Consider the following 21,488-nt stretch of genomic DNA (forward strand, 5'->3'; position numbering starts at 1 on the left):
TGGAGAAAGAATTCCGACGTACTTTTAAAACTCGAAAACCCTGTTTCTGAAAACTTTGCCAAACGTCGCCCTTACTCTCTTGTACAAGAAAGCCATTCGAAAACGAAAACACGTAGCACGCTCACATGCTTTCGAGAGTGATGTCACAAGCCAACGAAGCGCCACTGTAAGTAGCAACAATCTTCCATACATCCGAAAGACACATAAAGAAGTATCAGTCGAACTTGCAAGCCCCAAAATTGCTTTGTAATGCGACCTTTTTCCAGTTTCTCTTTATACGAAAATAATATGTGTGTGTAGTGTGTGTGTGTGTGTGTGTGTGTGTTTGTGTGTGTCTGTGTGTGTTGTGTTGTTCTTACTTAAAACTTGCGCCCTCCTTAACTGCCTGACTGACTACTTCCTCGGTATGAATATCCTCAGCAAATCCGAGAGCGCTATGATACCCAACAGTTTTGTTCCATCGACTACCAAGAAACGATGTACGTTGGCTTCTCGTATGGTTTCTAATAGTGCTCCAACCGTGTCTTGCATTGTACACGTATGAATTCCTTCGAATTCCTGGAAAATAAATGATAATAGAGGAGGTGAGTTGAAAGGGAAAAAAGGTGAACTAGAAGGGATCCAATGGGTCATACCGATCCCCGTCCTTGCAGGGCTTCTCCGACAGGTACTTCCAAGTCATAGTACTGTCCTTCTCTCGCCAGCATCTATCATCAACGAAAGAATATGAACGTGTTGATCGAGGTGGGTGGGCAAAAACATGGAAAGTAAATAGAGCAAAACGTCATGTCTTTCTTACCAGGACGTCGTGTTTCTCATACACGTCTACGATATTATCTAGCGACGGGAAATTGAACAAGATCAGTAAACAAGGCACGAGCAAAAAATGCAGAGGGCAAACCATGCGTATGTCGTCTGTAACTAAGCATACCATGATCATCAACAATAGGGACAGCAGACACCCTCTTTTCCACAAATAATTCCAGAACATCAATCAAGGGAGTAGTGACTTTGGCTGTTATAAGCGGTTGAAAGATTCCAATCTTGATTTCTGCGATTTTTTTTGATAGGTTTTCTGGATGTGGATACTATATAAGAAAATTGGAGTTTGAGTGCTTGTGAAATCAGGTTGACACAAAGTAAGACGAGACGCTGGGAGCAAAAAACCCAGTATCCTTATACACTTCAATGACAGGACGTACGTTCGCAGCTATATATTTCAGTATTTGAAACTGTGTGATGATTCCAACCATGGTTTCCGCCTCTCCAGCTCTATCTAGTAGGGCTATCCGATGTACACCGTGGTTCAAGAGGAGGGAACCAGCTAAAATGGAGAAATTTGAGCTCTAGCGACAGTTTTTTTTTGTTCATCGCCCATGGAAACCAATCACACACCTTCATACAAGGTTCGAGCAGGATGTATATACATTCCGGGAGGTAGAACTCCCACTTTAGCTTCAATTTCTGTGTTTTCATTGAGGAGAGTGAGCGGGCAATGGGAAAAAAAGAAGAATATTGTTGGACTCGAGTCGTCAAGACAGATCACCAACCTCGTAATGTTCTTATCTCAAGCTGTTCGACTTCCTCTATGGCAGCATCATATGATGACCGTTTGTAATAGTACATGATGAGGTGAATGAAATCCGACACTGTTTTGATAAATTTTTGGAGGGTCGTGTGAGCAATGCTAAAAAGCACAGTCGACCAAGCAAGACATTTTACCAGTCAACATTCCAGCAAAGCACTGCTTTATAGAGTCCCATAATGGCGCCGATTCGACACCTATTATAACCAAGAACCCATTCAAAACAATGCCATGCAACAATTTTCTGATGTTGACTGTTTTGATAACCAACCGTGCGATAGTAAAGCAGCAAGAGCCTTCTTGACGGGCAATGAAGTATCAAAGCAGATGACCTTGTAGCTGACCGAAAGAACGTCGTAGCAGGATATGGTCGTTAGACCTTCAAATTCGAGAATTAGTGGTTGCTTGATTGTTGATTCGGCCTTTGCTAGAAATCGTAATAATCAGATTGAATAGAAGAGGTAGTTAGATAGTTGCTCGACCATTGGTATAAAAATGAGGTCCTGCGATGTAACAAACCTGTTCCATTGGACATCAAATAGTTCATTATTGTCGCATACTGTGTTTTTTTCGAAACGCTGAGATCAAGTACGCAGAGCGTTATTTTGCTGTGAAAAGTTTACAATGATTGTTTACGAGTATTATGAAGTTGTACGCTCGTTCCTAACACGCTCTCGACTAAGATGGTCTGCGAATCTGATGGGTTCCGGAACACGGAATTTGCAGCATTGCAATGTGAGTGCAATACTGGTTTGAAGTGATATCCTATGTCCTATCGAGTATCTGTTAGTATCATTCTACGTGTTTTCTCAGTCAGGCTTACCAGATGAAACAAAAACAGGATTCACAGCGTCAGCTCCAGTTCTCACAGCAGCGCCATACACAAAGTTGGACGTGCCAACTAGTTCGTATACATCTCCACTCTTCAGAAGACGCGTCCTAGACTCCCTCTTGACCTCTTCCATCCACAAGCCGTCCTCATGTATCGACAAAAAGTTCTTCCCAACTCCAATCGTTGGGACGTCGACAATGACGCCTATATGACTTGCAAACCCGAACTTTCGTGGATGCAGAGTCCCGTTTCCGTCTACAAAGAGAACTTGAGGCCAAAACTCTGGGTGTTCTTGCTTAAGCTTGTTTAAGATGGGTGTTGTTGCTGGTACTTCTCGAAATGCCAGAAAGCCTATGGAAGACGATCTTAGCACAAGCAGTGGTGTAAGAATATTCAGCAGGTACCTGGTATGTATGGTTCCTCCAGGACTGCAGCTTCAGTGTCAGAATAAACCAGCGTCAGCTCAGGAAACCTGTAACGTAGATCACAGTCAATAGCACATCATCTATAACCTGTGACAAGAACGCGTACTTGAGAACAACGATACAAGCGATAGCATTGCGGTTATCTTCTCCCTCGAAAAAAGATACGTCCAGACCACCAACATAATTCAATCCCTCGAAAACTGATCCTTGTATCGAGAATGAAAGTTCATCGTGCTCTACACGTCTGGAACTTAGTTCGTCTTGTATTCTAGTCCAGGCTTCAGCGTTATTTGCGGTATGTTGGCTTGAAGTCATTCAAAGGATCTATGTTAGATGTTCGAGGTTTTGAAGGAGTTAGTTGAGAGTCACTTAGCAAAAGTAGCCAATTTCTGCGTGAAATACACGTAATGTCTTACAAAACAGGCCAAAACTCGGTAACTTTTTGGAGTGCATCACACATTCACACTCTGCACATCTGCAAAACAACAAAAAGTCTTCAAAATGGCCGCCGTTGTGGATCCCAAAGAAGAAATCGAAAAGGGTATGTGTAAACTTACATTGACTCGTCTCCTCTTTCACTACTTTCTGTACTTGGATGACCACTTTCTCAAACTTTTTTATGTTTTCGCAGAATGTGAAGAACATCACTGTCACAACCTAAAGGAAAAGTTCGACGCTTGCCAGGCAAGAGTAACGGAAGCAGATTCATCACATGAAAGCTGCGTAGAGGAATTCTTTGACCTTATGGTATGTTGTATGTTGTGACATCTACTTTGAGGATGAATTTGCATTTTTCGGCTGTCGACCTGGAGATGTGAAGAAACAGTACGCCGCTGCATTCGAAGGAGTGCATGTCTAAATCATGCATGCCCATGAAATCATGAAATTTGAGTGCCAGGTTCCTGACATGTTTCTCTATTCAACAGGAATGTGTTCAACATTGTGTAAGTGTCGATACGTATTTTGCGAGTAGAAGGACGAAAGGAATGAATATTGGAACAGTGTTTACGTTGACGATGATGATTGTCGGCTGTCTGTTTGAAAGAAGTGTCCTACTGGAGCTAGGCTGTGATCAATGTCTCATTCGATGGACAGTATCGATGGCCATAGCCTACTCCTCAAAGAGCTGGAACAGACTGCACACGTGTGAAGGCCCTGAGGATTCGCGTTAGAACCTTATTTTCGAACTTTTGGATTTTTGAAGTGACTTTTGGGCTGTTGGATCTTTGACCTCAAACCTTTCCGTGTTTTGCAAAATACCTGAGCTGTTGGATATCATCTCACGATTTTTTTTTCACAATAGGCGGCTCCAAAGTTATTTGCCCATCTTAAATAACTTGAATGGTTTTGCTCAAATAGAATATCCAGCTTCCATACTCTAAAATAATATGCAGGTCCAACGTTCGCCCGAGCATCCCGCGTTCTTTGGTTCCATGACCCTCATTTTGCATGTTTGCACCGTCGTCGAACTTCAAAACCTGGTTGCATCTAACTTCCGAAATTGCTTCAACGGTATGACGCTACCTTGAAAAACTTTCACATCGCCATAACGCAGACTGAATCGAAAGCAAGAATCTAGTCCAATAACGTATCTGAAACCGGAATATGAACTCGAGAATCCCCTCTACAGCGGATCGCAAACTGGTACGAAAATCAAACCAAAATAGTTGTCAACTTTTCTTCCAAATCGCAGCCCGGGAAGAGCCTTCCTGTCTAAAGTGTGAAAACCGAATTCTAAACACTATGTTTCATCATTTTATTCTAGTATGTTGGGAATATCAGTCAGCAGAGCGATGAGCAAGAGCTCTCATCAATCTTTGGACGTATTGGAACATGCTCAGTGAAGGTCATATTTGACAAAACTGTGAGTAGGTGCCTCTCATTCAGAGCATTTTGAATATGGAAATCTCGTGCGATCGTCTGTCTTTGACGGGAATCCAACGTTGAACTCCGAAAAAGTTTAAAACAGTCCTGTGGACATTTTGAAGCTTGTCAGGTTTACAGCCAATATTTGAAACGGAATCGGCTGCTTCTACATCATTGTGGCTCTCAGATGGTCGAACTTCTCGTGTTTTCAAACACGAACTAACACCTTGATCACATATATAGGCACCAACAAATTATGGCTTCGTCGAATACGAAACACACGAACAAGCCGCTGAAGCAATCGCCCAACTCGCAACTCACAGAGTCCATGGCATCCCCATTCGCGTGAATTGGGCAATGTCTGGCTCCAAAGGACCAGTCGAAGACATTTCAAAACACTTCCAGCTATTCATCGGTGATCTAAGTCAAGAAGTCAATGACGAGATATTAAGACGAGCCTTTGCACCCTTTGGCTCATTATCTGAAGCGCGAGTAATGTGGGACTTGACATCTGGAAAGAGTCGTGGATTTGGGTTTGTGAGTTATCGAGAACGTGATGATGCCCAGCAAGTACGTATGGATTGCAACTTCGATGTTAAAGATGGCATCTCTTGATTTTTATACCCATTATTGGTACTTTTGAAGTAAACATTGTTGCATACGTTCCCAATACCTGTTTTTGCCTACCTTAGGCGCTTGATACCTTGAGTGGCAGCTGGTTGGGGAATCGTGTTATTCGGATAAGTTGGGCAAATGAGAAGCCGGCTCCTAAACCTGATCAGGATTGTGAGTAATGCCAAAAGTCAAACTGATATCAGGACGTAGTGTCTGAGAAATATTTTCTGCTCTAGATGTAGCACCCCTCCAATTCGATGAGATTGTATCTCAATCACTCACCAACAGCACCGTCTACGTGGGCAATCTCTCACCACTAACAACCAATATCGAACTGCTGGAATTCTTCCAAGCTCATGGAAACGTGTTGGAATTACGGATGCAGCCTGAGCGTGGATTTGCTTTCATTAGGTATGACTGTACGACTTTATACGTTTTTTTTGTGCCAATTGTGACGTTAGGGTTTTCTTTCTAGAATGGATACGCATGATGGTGCAGCCCACGCTATAGTATCAGCGCATGGTGTCGTGATGCATGGGAAAACGCTACGAGTAAGCAACATTTGCTTAAAAGCCGTCGGCTTTTTGTTCTTATTCATAAAACCATCTTTAGGCATCATGGGGCAAAGAACGCGCTTCTCCACCAGCAACACCCCACACAGACCCGTCAACACCAAACCGATACCCACTATACACACCCAGCACATCGCCAACACACACTGACGGTAGTTCAAACAGCAGTAATGGCTTGACCAACCTACCCTCTCAACACCGTCAAATAATACAACAAGACCACCAGATAATACAACAACAAATGCTCCAACAGCAACAGCAGTTACAGAATACACCACCATCGTACATACCGCAACTACCATACTACCAAGCATACCAACAACAACAGCAGCAACCACAAATAACTTATCAGCAACAATTATACCAGCAGCAGCAATCCTACCAACAGCCTATTTATCAGCAACAGCAAGTCGTATCATACCCGCCATCACACTACGCCTCATCAACATACACTTCCCCAACACGAACCGTCGCATCATCAGAAAACAGTCCACGCACGACAACGGTCGCAACAACAGAACATCCAATCCATCTGCCATCGGATCTAATGGTAGACGTGCTGGGAGAGCGGTCGTATAGCAAAGGGAACGTGGACAGTGGGATGGATTTATCGTATGGTCAGACGCTCAAGGATAAAGTTACGGGCGCGTGGCCAGAGTATATGCCGCCCAAGGGGTCAACTTTGTATGGATCCAGGTTGCAGCGATATCCTGGCTGGGTGTAAGTGCAAAAAAAACCAGAATAATCCCGGCAAGTATTCAGAAGACTGATGTTTCTCTCTCTCAACTTAGACACGACCCAATCTCCGACTCTCTAGTCTGGCTAGTCTCTACGAAACCATCCCCAATCGCAGCAGAACATACTCCGTAAAACAACATTTTTTTCATCTCTGTAAACCAAAAAATCCATATCTCCTTTCCCTATCTTATTTTTGAGCATTGTTATGTCATAAAGAGCTACACAATATATTTTGTATTGGCCTACAATCCTTTCTATGGGTTTTTTACAAATGTGCTGTTGTCTTCTTATAAACTATGTTTTGTGTTTGCTCTTATTCCACGTTGCTGCTAGCTACCACTTTTTAGCAGACTCACAATAAGAACCAATCAATCATCAATAACAATCACTTCACTATCAAATACAGGCTTTCTAGCAGCGTTGTTGCTGCTGTTGTTATTATTATTGTTGTTATTGGCATTCTTCTTTTTCTTGTTATTGTGGTTGCCGTTACTGTTCTGAGTGATGTTAACTTTCTCTATCTTGGCCAACCTCCTTTCCTCCTTACGCCTAGCAAGTCTTGCCAAACGTTCAGGGCGCATCGGGTCTCGTCGTGGCGGATTTCTGTGTGGGTGGTTGCCGTTGGCATGATTGTTATTCTTCTTGTTGTGGTTGTGGTCGTTAGGCAATGGCGAATGATTCTGCTGGATCATTCGTTTACGTTCGGCATCGATGCGACGATCAGAAACACCATATAGTTCTTCATCAGTATCTATCAGTTCCTCTATTTCAACATCTTCATCTTCAACGTCTAGCTGCTGTATCTTTTGACGTTTGCTTTTCGGCTGCTGCTGTTGTTTGGGTGGTTTCGATTGTTTTGGTTGTTTGTGTTTCTTGAATTTTGCGCTACTACTATTTATATCGGGGAGGTCGAATGTAAAAGGTTGGTTATCAGCAACACCGTTGCGTTTCATCTCCTTTGCCTTGAAGCCGTTTGCCGCCTGTTTTCCCATCGGTCCACCTATAAACGAAGAAAACATCATAAATGACATGAGTTAACAACGACCGTACTCCAGAAAATGTTAGAAAAAACTTACAGAGTCGTTTCTGTCACGCCTGTGCTTACCATTGCCAATATAAGTATCATTTTCTGAACCATCAGAAACATCCCAGTCATCTGGTCGAGCACGTTGCTTTCCATTTCCATATCCGTTCGGTTGATTACGACCGTCTGGCCTTTTATCATCTGAATTACGTCGACGAGAGGATGTTGGTATTGGTGGAGGAGAGTTTCGACCTCGACCATTAGTGGACTGATATGGTTTTCGAGGTAGAGGTGAACGATTTCGATCGTCACGGTCGTTTCGACGTCCATCATAAGACAGAGTATCCCGGCCAGGAGACTGAGGACGCCTCCTCCTCGACGTATCTTCTTCGTCGTCTGCATCGTCGTCATCCATGGTGGCTGCTGCTCTTTTCGACATTGGGACTCTACCTAATGGAGCTGGTGGTGCATCTGCATCTGTCCTAAAGGCAGAGTGCCAATAGAAGTCAGGGATGTTGTTTTGATTGTCACGAGGACAGTCCTACAGATATGCGAGAAGTGGAAATAGTGAGTTACATGCTTCTCCAGATTGAAGCGAGTTTTTTGCAATTTCCAACAAGGATTCTCACATCGCCTAGATGGCCCTTTGAACCACAATTGTAACAATATCTCGTAAATTCCATGCGGTTGGCTTCACCATCAATTCCATATAATCGCCAAACCATGGGACATTCCTAATCATTGAAAAACACAAGAGAGTCAGATTACTTTTGAGTGGACGAAAAAAGAATATATGAGGCGTGTGTACTTACAACAGTAGAATGGTTGTCCATATTGCAATACATGCAAACCCTTTCAAATCTTTTATTTTTGCATTCCTGTGGGTAAGTTAGCGTGAGCCACGACAAAAGACAGAAGGTGGCCTAGAAGCATTTCTAAGAACGTGAAGCTTCACTCACGTCTTTGCGATGACCCAGTTGGAAGCAATTATGACACACATTGCTCATTGGACAATGTAGAGGATTGTGATCTTGGAAACAAACAAAACATTCTCTGCTCTACAAAACGAAAAGGAATTGATGTCAAGACCAGTTGACCCAGCGAGAAAAACGCTGCAATTGTCGATACCAGAATACTCACTGTTTCGGGACAATCTCGAACAACATGACCAGGTTTGTGACAGAACCTGCAAAGTATTGTAGCTTTTCGTTCTTCAATATTGAAGTATCGTCGAGTATCAATAGCCTAAAGCAAGTTTCATTCGTAAGAATCTGCTTTCCTTTGTTCTCATCATCGTAAAAGTCTCACAACACTCAGCTTCAATACACATCAATTCCTACTCACCCTGACGGTATCAGCCCCCTCAAAATCCATAACATTGAGCTGTCTCGAAGCAGCCGAATGTGGTTTTCGTAAAGCAGCTTCCCGTTTCTTTCGTTCAGCTCTAACGATCGACAGGATATCGCCTGCTTGATTGTCATCATCTACTTCACCTTCTTCAAGCGATGATTCGTCGTCTTCCTCGTCGACTTCCTTGTACTTGCGCTTTTTCAGCAAGCTCTTGATTCTTGGGTCGGCAGATGTCATGATAAAAGCACGGCAAATGAGGTAAAGCTCAGATGTCAGTAATCGAAATATTTACTTGCTTTGTTTGCAAGTAGAAACTGGAGTGTCAGCCCGTCTCGTCTCTTTTGCAATGGATGCTGGCCCAGACTCTGAATTTCTTGTTCCAAAAAAACTTGGAGCAGCAACCAATTTCAAAAGATCTAGCAATAAGGAGAAAGAGAGAATGAGTTCAGGAGGACTTGCAATGTCACAGGACGAGGCACATACCATCAGGCCCAACTTCAAATCAAAGTAAGCAACAGAATGTAAATTGGTTGGTTTTGAAGAGAAGGAAGTTGAACTAAGCGATAAATACAAATTAGATTCCGGTCTGGACCAGTCCAAAAGATAATCCACGATGTATTACAGTCTCGACTAGCCGGTGCCACGTATGATCAGACTCAATGCTCGACATGGACGCGAGAAATATCTGATGAAATCAAAAACAGATTAAAAGGTTGGCACATGTAGTTGATCGTGGAGTTTGAGTTAATTGTACTGATTATTTCATCGTTTAGAACTAGATTTACAACGATACAAGTTTGCTGTGAATGTCATTCTTGGAGAACAACGTGGTGAAGGTGTTCGGTATGGAACTGCATGATTTAGATCTGTCCAGCCTTTTGAGTGCTGAATCTTGGATTGTTTCTAGTATTGGAGCACGTTGTCTATGGGATGCTGATACTGATAATATTGCTCAGGACGTCTTTATGAATGTGAGTCAGACGGTGATTGTTCATGTCGACAACATGTAACCCTCCTCTTGCATTTAGGAATCAATATTCTGTATCGCATGTGCATTTGGCGTCTTCTACTATTAAATGTATCGATTTGAATGTTAATTGTAATGACCTTGATGTATAGAGGAAAGCAGTGACGAGTATCTGTAAAGAGTAACTGTATTTTTACACGGGAGCAAAAGTTTATGATTTATCTGTTGGACTTGGCGACACGCTAAATGATCAAGTTGTTTATGTGAGAATCAAAGCAAAAAAAACGACGGAATCACCAGTAAAACTAGGCATACCTCCAATTCATCCTTCTTTTTGATGGCATACGAGTTCGCTGAACCCTTGGAAGCGTTGATCAATTCATCAGCCAGACATTCAGCAATAGTCTTGACGTTTCTGAAGGCAGCTTCACGAGCACCCGTTGTCAGCAACCAGATGGACTGGTTTACACGACGTAATGGAGATACATCTACAGCTTGACGACGGACTGTACCAGCAGAACCAATACGTGTGGAATCTTCACGAGGACCAGTGTTGATGATGGCATCGACGAGGACTTGGATTGGGTTTGCGTCGGTCAACAAGTGGATGATTTCGAAAGAGTGCTTGACGATACGAGTAGCCATTAACTTTTTTCCATTGTTACGACCATGCATCATAAGGGAGTTGGTCAAACGTTCCACGATTGGACACTAAATGGATGTGGGGTGTGAGAGCATGTTTACTGTTTTGGGAACTGGGCTATCTATCACTATCTATCACGTACTTGAGCCTTCCTGAATCGTTTGGCTTGGTATCTACCAGCAGTATGTGGCAAGTATACAGGGACAACTTGTAAATAGTCCTAGATAATATCATGTATATGAGCTTCTGTTCTTTGAGTAGCGTTTGTTTCAGCAAGATGGTACCTTCAAGGACAAGTCCTTGGTGTCAATGTCTTCAAAGCTAATAGGATTGAATTTGTAGTTTAGCTATCAGCTAATTCGAGAAGTTCCTGGTATAGATGTTGGGACTTCTTTGCACACAATTGCCAATTTCACTAAATGTTTGCCGGTTTGCGAGCTAATAAAACATTAAACACATTCCAATGCATCAGGCATGGAAACTCACCTCCACTAAGGTATGAAAGAGAGGTTAGTCGTCATTGAATCAATGTTTGAACAGTGAATAAATACTGACTTTGCCAAATAGTTTAGTTGCTGATTGACTGACGTCCAAAACACCGTCTAAAACTGCAACCTAACAAACGTACAAATTCATTAGCAAAGCTCTATTTCATCTAAGTGGTGTTGTCTATTGCTAATTGTGTTTGATGTTGACAATCGCAGGAACCTCGCAAGTAAGCCTGTTACTTGCTTCGGCTGTTCATGCTCTCATTCGTCCATTCTCCAGGATTTATGAGCTCGATTACATGCAAGAAATCGATAGAGGGTCCTCACTTACCTTGGCCATATTTGTGGTTTGATGGATCGATGCGATGGATTATTGGGTGTCTGTCAAAAGCGATTTGTAAATGCTTACTAACCTGCAGACATCGCACTGGGGGTGAGGACAAATTTTCTCTAGTAATGTCGCGAAAATGAGATGATTTCCGTAATGCCTTCAATATTATTTACGTATTTGGCAACTTTGATCTACAGTTTGAGCAATCACGAAAATCAATCTCACTTGTACCCGTGTTTGCTGTAACAAAACTCTCATACTGGCTCAAAGTATGTTCAGACGTACTAATAATATTTAGTTGTAGTTCAACTCTGCTCCTTCCTTGCGTCTCTCGTGTTGATCGCCTACAATCACCAAAACAGATTACTCTCCTCGCAATCGTTTCTTTATTTGCAATTGACAAGTACCGTGGTACTGCTATTGGAAATTCCTCATATATATAGAGTATTTATACCTCTTGAGACGCTCCATGGAGCCCGATAATAATATCCAGCAAGTTCGAATGAATCTGACGCCCTATGTTGACGTACTTCGATACCTATTGAACCAACAAAGCACAAGGAAGATCGCTCTCTGGATGTCTATTAATGCTCGAAGAATTAGCCCTGCGGTTCCTCGACCTCAGACAAAGTAGGACATTATCTTATACATCACCTTTCTTTGATTATGGGTTTTCGCGAGAACCCCCTAGACGCGTTAGCCAAATATTATATCAAGTTGATTCTAACCTTGAATTATCACGTATCTAGGGAAAAGGATCTTCTGCCTCATCAAGCACGTATAGAATCAATGGAAACAGCACTCAAGAAGTCAATCGAAAGTATTCCAGCACTTGAAGAACCAAGGCCTGTTCCAAAGACCATTTTCTCCAAGCTACCTGATGAGGTGCTGCGAGACGTTTTCTCGTATTGCAAGCCAAAGACTCTTGCAAAGATGGCAATGACGTGTATTGATATGGTAACTTTGACTCTCTTTGCTGCCACCAGTTCTTGTGCACACCAGACTTACATACTTCTTTCTCATATTAGTACCATTCAGTCATTCCATTCATGTACAACAAGCCAGAACTCAGCTCTACGTCAGGACTGAAGGCTCTGATCGCCACCATACGTCTCGACGAGATTCTCTTCCCAGCCAAAACATATAGAACTGAAGAGACATTTGGAAGCTATGTTAAAATTTTGTCGCTTGAATCACTAGGATTCAAAGTCACACCTGGCGAATCTGGAGCTATTGCAGAATTCTTAAAGGAAAATGCGAATTTGATGCCAAATATTCGTAAATTGCATCTACCCACCGTCATCGCATTGAATGCTATACAAGCACTGCGCATGATTGAAAATTGGCCTGATTTGGTGCATTTTGGAGCTGTATTGGTATGTCGATGGTGCAGTTGCTCGATTTGTTTGTTGGCAAATTTTGAAACAGGCAACGTCCTTACTCTTATTTGTATTATTCTTATTTCATAGTTGTCAACAAGCCGGGAGCTAGTTGACCATAAACTCTTCAATTCCTGCCTCTCACGAACACTGTCATTATCTGAGCCTACTCAACGAGCTTGTTTTTATTTGAATGGTAAGCATTTTCCTGTTTTTTGTCAACCTCTTCCACGGAAACCAATTTGCTTTCTCTCCAAACAGGCAAACTTGGAAACACGCAATCGTTGCACTTGATTCAGCAACCACAACAAACAGAGCGCTCTATCAACTTGAATCCGGATTCGGTTATCAGGTTGATTGAGTCGTCTCGCAAACACCTGACAAGCTTCTCCTTGTCCACAGTGCGTGACATTGATGGCCGTCTCTCGCCAAGTCTATTGTCAGCATTGTCTATATATGTCAATGATCAACTCGTCAAACTGGTACTCACTAGGCCTGGAGCAACGCTTGATGCCAATTCCTTTGCCAACTTTTCACGTATGTTTGCTCGTTCTGGACACTGGTTTCTTTGACTGACTTATTGAAACATATTCATCTTTCTTCTTGTGTAGGAGCTTGCCCAAACCTTACCACACTATGCATTGGAGGTGGACCAGCAGATTTGCTTAGCGACGAAATCATAGCTGGTCTGGCAGGTCTCACACATCTCAAAATATTATACCTTCGCTCAACACAACTAAGAAAGGCCGACTCCGTAACAGATTTGATCTTAACCAATCGAAGAACTTTACGGGTCGTGTATGTTGTAGGTGATTCAGCCTTTTGGGACGCACATCCAGCTCAAGTTCTCTCTACAGCTGCATTGCCGTTCCCAAAACTTGAAATATTGGCATTGTGTGGCATGCGAAGGCCGCAAAACGCAATCCTATTCCTAGAAGGAGGTCAGGAGATGCCTGATTATTGCTTTGACATGATTGGTCTCTGTCCAAAACTATATGCCATAAGGTTGACGCCCAATCCCGCTGGAGGTGCTGTAGCAGCTGTTGCGGCCGCTCAAGCTGCCGCTATTCCCGAAGTGAATATGGATATTGCTGAGGATTTTGCTGGCGATGATGTGAGTGTCATACCGTTTTGCTTATTATTGCTTTTGGTGTTCTGGTCTTGCACTTTTGAACACTAAGGGCTAAACCTCGTTTTAATAGGACGATGATATGATAGTTGCTCCCGGAATCAACGTACAAGGAGGACCTCCAGTACCAGCTCCAGCTCCCAATGCACCACAACCTCTGGGTGCTGCTTTGCATCAGCTTGAACACGCTGTTGATCAAGCCCAAAATGGTAATGGTAAAGCTGCTGTATAGCGAATCTAGTCATTTTGATTTTTTCGAGCGAGCATCTGTATTGCAAGATCTGTGTATTATTGATTACAAGCCTAATCCATTTTTGATATAGCCGCGATTCAAGCTCAAAATGCTGTGTTTCAAGCTCTTGGAGTCTTAGGCAACATTAACCCAAACAATCCCAATCCAAATCCCAATAACAATAATAATCCCATTCCTCCTGGTTTTCCACTTTTTCCCAATGCTGCCCAAATAATGGCAAACCAACCAAATCTACGCTTACCACGTTTGCCCCTCAAGATTGGTAACGCATATGCGTGTGCTCCTCTCTTCTGCACGGAAGTCTCTCGCTTTGATGACCCTGTAGTCTTCACCATGTATAAAAGACATATAAAGCATAGGAACAAGACCTTGAAACGTGGAAACACTGCAGGAGCAATAGCTGGACAAGCTACTCGTCCACAGCCACCTGTCGACAACGATGGATTTCCACCACTCGAAGATGAAGACGACGAACAGCTAACTCTTCCACCACCATTACCTCCCCATGCTAATCATCATCACCATGGACCACTAGGATTGCAGCAGCTATTTGGCGGTGGAGGTCCAAACTTTGGAAATATGCCAGTGATGGGTGGTGCACAAATATTCGCTCTGGGAGGTCCTCTTGGTGGTCAACTCGATCCTCTTGGTAATGGTGCGGGTGGTGGTATTATTGGCGCTGCTGGAGGACCTGGAGGCAATAATAATAACAACAATAATATCCCACCTGGTCTTGGTGGTCTCTTTGGTGGAATTCTGGGCCAACTTGGACTTCCAATAGGTGCGGGTATGCCATTCCAGATGCCTGGTGGTCTTCCTGGTGCTGGTGGTGGTGCTGCTGCTGGTCCTCCTCCTCCTGCTGCTGGTAACAATAATAATAACAACACCAACAACAACAACATCAACAATCAAGAAGGAGCAAATCAAGATGGCATGGGGATCGACATGGTAATAGATTTGGTCTTCGCCCATCATGGGGATGGTGACAACGAAAATCAAATGTAGAAGATGTGAAAAGTGGTGAATTAGGTCAAATGTAGGATGAACGAGGTCAAATGTAGGAACAACTTAAGTGTGGTGAAGAAGGTGTAAATGAAAGGAGAGGGCTGTCCTTAATATTAAAAGCGTTATTTATCTGCAAATCTATTGTTAGGAATAGAGCGCCTTTGCTTTTCCATTTCTAATTGTGGTGTCCTTTGTTTCCGATTTCAGCAATCGATCTTATATTGAAACTCTTGTGCAATTGTGTCTAATGCCTCTGGGATGCATCTGTTTTGGATTGCAATTCGATTGTTTTTGACAGGAATTCAGTTTGCACGCATTGAAGCATATACGGTCGCTGAGGTTATTATTTTTGAAATCATAGGCAAAGGTCACGAAAAAGGACATTGATTGATCAAAATATCATCCAAATAGTGCTACTTTTGGGATGATGGACCTTACACTTGCGACATTTCTTGAAATCAACCTTGCCAAGTTGCTATGGTGGAGAGCAAATTGATTGCATAAAGGGTTTCTGGTACGCCATATCCTTAAAGCTCAGATAGTGTCGAATTCTCGCTTTTGGGTTCTCCTCTTCGGGGAACTGTTTATGGTATTCAGTCAACCAACAATCGAGCTGAAAGGAATCAGTCTGACGAGAACGATAGCCAGTGTGTGTAGCAAACGGCAGAGAATTCTAGCAAATGCTAGAGGTGCAATGCTTGCTATACTGTATGCAAGCGTTGGACACTTGCACAATATCTACTATCTACCTTCCCTGTCTGATCTCGCTTCGTGAACACGAGAGAATTGAATAAGTCAATTACGTAGAAATGTATCCAAGAGTATTATTCATGGTCTACTAGTCAATACAGCGCTTTTGCGATGTAAGTCAAAAGTCTCTCATCCACGTTTACTACACCTCCACTTCTCAAATTTTCTCAACCCAAAACTTTCTCGATCTCAGGAATTTATATATATATACTCTACAAAATACGATGCCACCAAAAAGGAAAGGCACCAGAACCTCATCCAGTGCAACAAGAAGCAAGAGGACCAAGGGAAATTTGGTAATCAACAGCAATGGCAAGCGGTTCCAAAGCTCACAAGATGCTCAAATGGAATCTACTGCAACTGATCTCACGTAACTATGCAGTCGTTTCGACTCTTCGATTATCCCGTTGTTCATTCGTCAGATTGCTAATTCCATCTTCACAACAAGGTATCCTGAAGGCCCGGGTCCTTTGGTTGCTGATGATGCTTCTTTTGATACAATGATCACGGAATTGGACATTATGACTATGGGTACACCTCAGCTCGTTCATTTTGATCATATTTGAACAATTTTGTTTCAAGTGACACGTCACAAACCATAACGCCTCAATCTCAAACCAAATCATACACTATTAGGAGGGGTTAATGATGAGACGCTGACTGAGTATCACCTAGTTACTGAGCAAATTCAGTCCAGTGATAGAATGCTGCAAAATAATCGAGATCCGAAACAAGGACGTCTAGCTCCTCTGAGATGGAGTCCTTGTTTGTAAAACGAAAATTAAATTAATTGTAACATATCTGTAACTGAATATAGTGAAGTCAAGTCTCGGATTGCCGCACTCGCGTATTCAATGAGGAACAACTTGTATCAAGAATCGAAGAGAGAAGGACAAAGGAAGCCTTCAGTCAGAGCATTGTTTTGCACAGATGCTTTGTAGCATTCTTGATCAAAAGCTGATGAACTCGCGATTCGCAACTCGCAAGAATCACAGTATCAGCTTGCTACGAGCCGCTGTAAGTTCCAATCATATGCTTCAATCAAGTACTGCATGAAATGCTCAATTCTTCATTTCCATTGACTAGTTGATCTATCACGCATCGTTGCCAGCCAATGTCGACTTGACAAACTTTACAGCACACGCAACCATGGTTTCAACATTGGAGTCCGGTATTCCTGTGCAGCTTGAATCTAATTCGACAAGTGGTAATATGTATGTGAATGATGCCAAAGTCTTGAATGCTACAAACACTACAAATGGAGGACTGCCAGTGATCGGTATGTGGCCTACGTTCATCCTTTAGTTTTTTGCCTCTTTGTTAGGCAAGCAAAATAGTTACTAACGAGCCCTTACGTTGCTAGTGTCTTATCACCATTGTACTTCTTCAACACGTTTCTCTACAACATCTCAAGCCCAACACCCAACACTGTTCCAAATGGTGTACCACCACCCAACTTGATGCAAAAGAGTGACAAATATTACGCCACTGATGTTACTTCATGGTATTACAAGAAATCTCCACACTACTCCCACCAGAAGCAGCCTTCCAACAAAAGCAGTCTTCTGGTGGTTACTTGAACGACCTCATAAGAGCTGGGCTTGTATTATAGGTTCGTTATGGTTCAAACTTCTTGGGCATATATCATATATCCTGTACCACTTTTGTAAAACGTGCACACGTATGAAACCAAATAAACAGAACGCTTGACGCTTGACGTACAGAGAGAGTCACCATTGTATTGAGCGAGAGGAGCAAAACCACATCTGCAAAAAATTTAAGAATCAAAGACAATGACACTTCGGAAGACAGCCTTGTTGGTCATGGTACGTTGATATCCAGTGACAACATCTTCGAGTTTGTATCGTTCAACAGTCGACTTGATGCCAGTCAGAGCACTGAATTCCAAGGTTTGTTGACTGTCAAAGCCTGTTCCAGATGGCCATCCTCGTAATGTGAGACGTTTCATGAGCATGGGTACGACATCCATCTTCAAAGGATCCGATGCTCCCAAGACTAACAGAGTACCGTCATAAGCCAAAGCAGAGAGAAGAGGTTCAATGGCCGATGCATGTGGTGCAGTAGCGACAATCATCTTTGCCTAATTTGGAAGATTGCCTCAGTGAGAAAATGGATTTCTCGCTTCCCACAGCATGTGCAAGCAATCCGATGTGACGAGCAAAAAAAAGAGCGAGAAAGAAACGAATATGTAATATGAGACGATTGCAAACAGTTGGGAAGCTATAAACTGAAGAGATAGATGTGCACAAGAAACTTACACCTCCAAGTTTTTGAAGAGCTACTTCTGGCTTTTCAGCTGAAGCATCAATGTAGTGGTGAGCACCCAACTTCAATGCAAGATCCTTTTTTGATGGTGAGGTAGAGATAGCTGCGACCTACGATAAATGTTATTTACCAGTTGTCAGAATGAGGTCAAAAAAAATCGACACAGCAACTACCTTTATCACTTACACGGAATCCCATTGCTCGAGCGAATTGAACAGCAAGATGACCGAGCCCACCAATTCCTTGAATGGCAACGAGATCACCAGGACGACAGGTGGTGACATTTCGCATAGAGTTGAAAGTGGTCACACCAGCACACATGAGTGGAGCAGCTTCAGCGCTGTCGAGACCTTCAGGTACAAGAGCTAAGGCATTGTCTGTGGCGACCATGTACTCGGCTTATAATTCGAGAAGGTGAGTAATCTCATGAGAAACAAAAGGATAGAAACAACGCTCAAGCAACAAGTAATTGTTTGCTTACCCCATCCACCATCGCGGGTGATTCCGTTGATGCTGCCCTTTTCACACAAGACAAAGTGTCCTGCACGACAAGGCTAAACAGTTCAAAAAGTCAAGTCTGGACAATCCGGAGAGCAAAAACAGCAATCTTCTTACGTCACATTGGTAGCAGCAACTACCAGTCCACCCAGCTCCAACACGAGTTCCGACTTTCAAGTACTCATTAGCTTCTGACCCGGTAGCTGCGACTTTTCCAATGACTTCATGGCCAGGGCAGCCAGGCAGCTTCACAAAAGGAAAGACTCCGTCAACCAGCATATGGTCACTACGTATGCAAAGGCGAGTAAAAGTCAGAAAAACATATTTCGACATGTGAATGTGTATAGTTTGCAGAGCAGATGAGAAGCACGATGCATCTAGCTGTTCCTTACCTTGCACAGATTCCACAGGCTTCGACCTAGCGTGTTTAGCTCGAGTTTAGGTTCATCGATCAAAAAGTACCAAACACCTTTAATGTGGCATGAAAACGAATTATGCATGTTTTCACCTTGATCAAGACTTCATGAGGAGCCAGAGATTTGGGCATTTCCCTGTCAATGATCTAGAATTTATTGTTCGTTAGCGTCGCCAAATTGAACATGCAAACAAAAGCCAACTATTTCAGGGATGAACCTTGATGGGATCGCCCTTCTTTTCAATCCATGCACTCTTGAAGGTCTTTGGTAGATGATCCATCTTGTAAGTATCTGCTTCTATGCCTTGTTCTTTGATAGGAGTTTGTGGGCTGAGTTGGTGATAAGCGTGTTTAGCTTGGATGCGAGAACTAAGCTTATATTTGTAATCTGTCAAAAATACGTCAGCAGCCGACGCGTCTTTATCGGGTTAAGTCATGATAACAATTCCAGGTTGACAGAAGTCATCTATTCGTTCGTGCAGTAAGTCTCGAGCAGTGCCCTCAAGGACATCGCATACATCTTTTCGTAATGCATATGCGATCGCCGCAAAGATGCTCATTTCATGCCTCGAAGAAGCAAACTGCCGTAATTTTATAACACTTACGCGTTCTTCTAAGAAGCTCCTTCACTCAAACTGGCCGGTCCTTCATTGCAAAAGCGGATTCTTGTTTTTCAAATTTTAAACCTGTTGAGAACCGTTCCAATGTTGCTATGAAATCAATATATTAACGATTCAAGACTCCTGCACCTCTGTTCTTACACGCTCTGATATTGGAGTTCGTATTCTTCGAACCAGCCAGTCTCCAGAGAAGCCGAGAACGAGAAACACCGACAGCTTGATTAATGGCCGTGTCCACGGTTTACGTGGCTGTGGAAACATCATGGTGAAATATATAAAGAGCGTGTGTTTGCTCTAAACTAGCATCGATCGACTCCAAGTCCGGGTCTGCACCGAGTCTTCCCACGATGACACGTTCCAGATCGGCGCGTATCGATAAGAATTAAGTGAATTTACTTCTAGCCCCAAGGTTTGGCAAGGTTTTTCTCCCAATCACCCCTCAAACAAGTGGTTAATGTCGATTGATTTCCCAACGATTGTTTCCCTTCCCGTGGCTGCCAAAACATTTTCGCATCGTTAATGTTTGCTCGTTCTCTGACACGTATTACTAGTACACGTATACCACATACCTTGCTTCAGGCTGGTCGTCGAGTTTCCTATAGAGGAGAATCAACGCTTCGATCCGTGAAGAGAGTAGCTCCTTTTGCCAATATTTTAGCAGTTTCTGGTCTTGGGCTTGGTATAGCACTCGGCTTACTGAACGTTCCCTGGTCGGCTGGTAGGTGGTTGCCGTCGCATGGATATTTTGTGAAAGAATGCATTGTTTTCGTGTTTGGTTATGCCATAGAGAAGTTAGGATAGAATTTTGCATATTATCATATTCACCTGTATAATGTCTTATAGAACCACCATTCTTTGCAACAATCGAGGCGATCGGGACCGAGAACGCTGAAGAACAGCAACGCAAGAAAAGAACAATGGCACCAACTGTTTTCCGTCCAATCGTCATTGTCGGACCTTCCGGCACTGGCAAGAGCACAATCTTGAAGCTTCTGTTTGCTGAATTTCCAGACAAGTTTGGATTCAGTGTTTCCCGTACGTACAAGTCATGTTTGCCTATCGGGTAGAGCTGCTGGCTAACATCTGCAATATATAAAGATACTACTCGCAAACCGAGACCTGGTGAAACCCATGGAAAGGAATACTACTTCACGACCAAGGAAGAGATGGAAGCTGATGCTGCAAAGGGCAAGTTTATTGAGACTGCTACCTTTGCCACCAATATGTATGGTATGTAGGTGCTATGCGACCACGTCGGAGAACAGCTCTTGGGCCAACCACCTTCATGCACCTAGGAACATCGTTCGAGGCTGTTGAAAACGTCTTCAAATCTGGCCGTATCGCCATCCTTGACATTGACGTGCAAGGTGTCATGACTCTCCAGAGCCTCGCTGCTTCAGGAAAGACTACTCTTCAACCAATCTATCTATTTTTGTCCCCTCCAAGTATCCCAGAATTAGAAAAGAGGTTGCGTAGTCGTGGAACCGAGACTGAAGAATCTCTCAGCAAACGTATAGAGGCTGCAACTAGAGAAATGGAATGGGGCAAGAAATCCGCTGCTGAGAATGGTCCTGATCGAGTTATTATAAACGATGATTTGAATGCGGCATATGCTGATTTGAAAAAGGCCATCTCGGATTTCTTTGGTTAGAGATTATAACCACATATTTAAACTCGTTTGCATTTTCTAAGACTGGTCTACAAAAAAATAGCTTAA

The 21,488-nt window shown here is 43.0% G+C and overlaps 8 protein-coding genes across 8 annotated transcripts; 4 read left to right on the forward strand and 4 right to left on the reverse strand.

The window, feature by feature from the left end:
- Positions 1 to 393: 393 nt before the first annotated feature.
- Positions 394 to 3,157, reverse strand: SmJEL517_g01268 (uncharacterized protein; the record flags this gene model as incomplete). Its single annotated transcript, XM_031167196.1, has 12 exons — positions 394 to 558; positions 636 to 707; positions 800 to 837; positions 932 to 1,088; positions 1,203 to 1,324; positions 1,396 to 1,464; positions 1,551 to 1,649; positions 1,723 to 1,782; positions 1,857 to 2,012; positions 2,409 to 2,768; positions 2,822 to 2,889; positions 2,949 to 3,157. 12 exons carry the CDS (start codon positions 3,155 to 3,157, stop codon positions 394 to 396), a joined length of 1,575 nt encoding a protein of 524 aa, XP_031026934.1.
- A 186-nt stretch (positions 3,158 to 3,343) lies between these two features.
- SmJEL517_g01269 (uncharacterized protein) lies at positions 3,344 to 6,765 on the forward strand (the record flags this gene model as incomplete). The annotated part of the gene is made up of 9 exons (XM_031167197.1): positions 3,344 to 3,383; positions 3,474 to 3,589; positions 4,608 to 4,706; positions 4,952 to 5,278; positions 5,401 to 5,494; positions 5,560 to 5,734; positions 5,799 to 5,874; positions 5,936 to 6,615; positions 6,687 to 6,765. The coding sequence occupies 9 exons, from the start codon at positions 3,344 to 3,346 to the stop codon at positions 6,763 to 6,765; spliced, it is 1,686 nt and encodes a 561-aa protein (XP_031026935.1).
- A 236-nt stretch (positions 6,766 to 7,001) lies between these two features.
- Positions 7,002 to 9,244, reverse strand: SmJEL517_g01270 (uncharacterized protein; the record flags this gene model as incomplete). Its single annotated transcript, XM_031167198.1, has 5 exons — positions 7,002 to 7,633; positions 7,739 to 8,198; positions 8,287 to 8,391; positions 8,798 to 8,902; positions 9,002 to 9,244. The coding sequence occupies 5 exons, from the start codon at positions 9,242 to 9,244 to the stop codon at positions 7,002 to 7,004; spliced, it is 1,545 nt and encodes a 514-aa protein (XP_031026785.1).
- Positions 9,245 to 9,446: 202 nt separating this feature from the next.
- Positions 9,447 to 10,083, forward strand: SmJEL517_g01271 (uncharacterized protein; the record flags this gene model as incomplete). Its single annotated transcript, XM_031167199.1, has 5 exons — positions 9,447 to 9,514; positions 9,586 to 9,719; positions 9,781 to 9,850; positions 9,915 to 9,978; positions 10,036 to 10,083. 5 exons carry the CDS (start codon positions 9,447 to 9,449, stop codon positions 10,081 to 10,083), a joined length of 384 nt encoding a protein of 127 aa, XP_031026784.1.
- A 109-nt stretch (positions 10,084 to 10,192) lies between these two features.
- Positions 10,193 to 11,445, reverse strand: SmJEL517_g01272 (uncharacterized protein; the record flags this gene model as incomplete). The annotated part of the gene is made up of 5 exons (XM_031167200.1): positions 10,193 to 10,216; positions 10,290 to 10,685; positions 10,760 to 10,837; positions 10,902 to 10,964; positions 11,437 to 11,445. The coding sequence occupies 5 exons, from the start codon at positions 11,443 to 11,445 to the stop codon at positions 10,193 to 10,195; spliced, it is 570 nt and encodes a 189-aa protein (XP_031026783.1).
- Positions 11,446 to 11,905: 460 nt separating this feature from the next.
- On the forward strand, positions 11,906 to 15,202 carry SmJEL517_g01273 (uncharacterized protein; the record flags this gene model as incomplete). Its single annotated transcript, XM_031167201.1, has 8 exons — positions 11,906 to 12,066; positions 12,186 to 12,393; positions 12,465 to 12,812; positions 12,906 to 13,011; positions 13,077 to 13,352; positions 13,427 to 13,929; positions 14,018 to 14,159; positions 14,268 to 15,202. 8 exons carry the CDS (start codon positions 11,906 to 11,908, stop codon positions 15,200 to 15,202), a joined length of 2,679 nt encoding a protein of 892 aa, XP_031026782.1.
- A 2,527-nt stretch (positions 15,203 to 17,729) lies between these two features.
- SmJEL517_g01274 (uncharacterized protein) lies at positions 17,730 to 19,432 on the reverse strand (the record flags this gene model as incomplete). Its single annotated transcript, XM_031167202.1, has 8 exons — positions 17,730 to 18,053; positions 18,232 to 18,348; positions 18,425 to 18,636; positions 18,720 to 18,792; positions 18,854 to 19,022; positions 19,129 to 19,154; positions 19,245 to 19,298; positions 19,370 to 19,432. The coding sequence occupies 8 exons, from the start codon at positions 19,430 to 19,432 to the stop codon at positions 17,730 to 17,732; spliced, it is 1,038 nt and encodes a 345-aa protein (XP_031026789.1).
- Positions 19,433 to 20,290: 858 nt separating this feature from the next.
- GUK1A (guanylate kinase) lies at positions 20,291 to 21,422 on the forward strand (the record flags this gene model as incomplete). The annotated part of the gene is made up of 4 exons (XM_031167203.1): positions 20,291 to 20,489; positions 20,615 to 20,806; positions 20,870 to 21,001; positions 21,067 to 21,422. 4 exons carry the CDS (start codon positions 20,291 to 20,293, stop codon positions 21,420 to 21,422), a joined length of 879 nt encoding a protein of 292 aa, XP_031026788.1.
- Positions 21,423 to 21,488: the final 66 nt, after the last annotated feature.

This window comes from Synchytrium microbalum (assembly GCF_006535985.1).
Source record: "Synchytrium microbalum strain JEL517 chromosome Unknown SmJEL517_scf0004, whole genome shotgun sequence".
In the NCBI taxonomy this organism is placed as follows: domain Eukaryota; kingdom Fungi; phylum Chytridiomycota; class Chytridiomycetes; order Synchytriales; family Synchytriaceae; genus Synchytrium; species Synchytrium microbalum.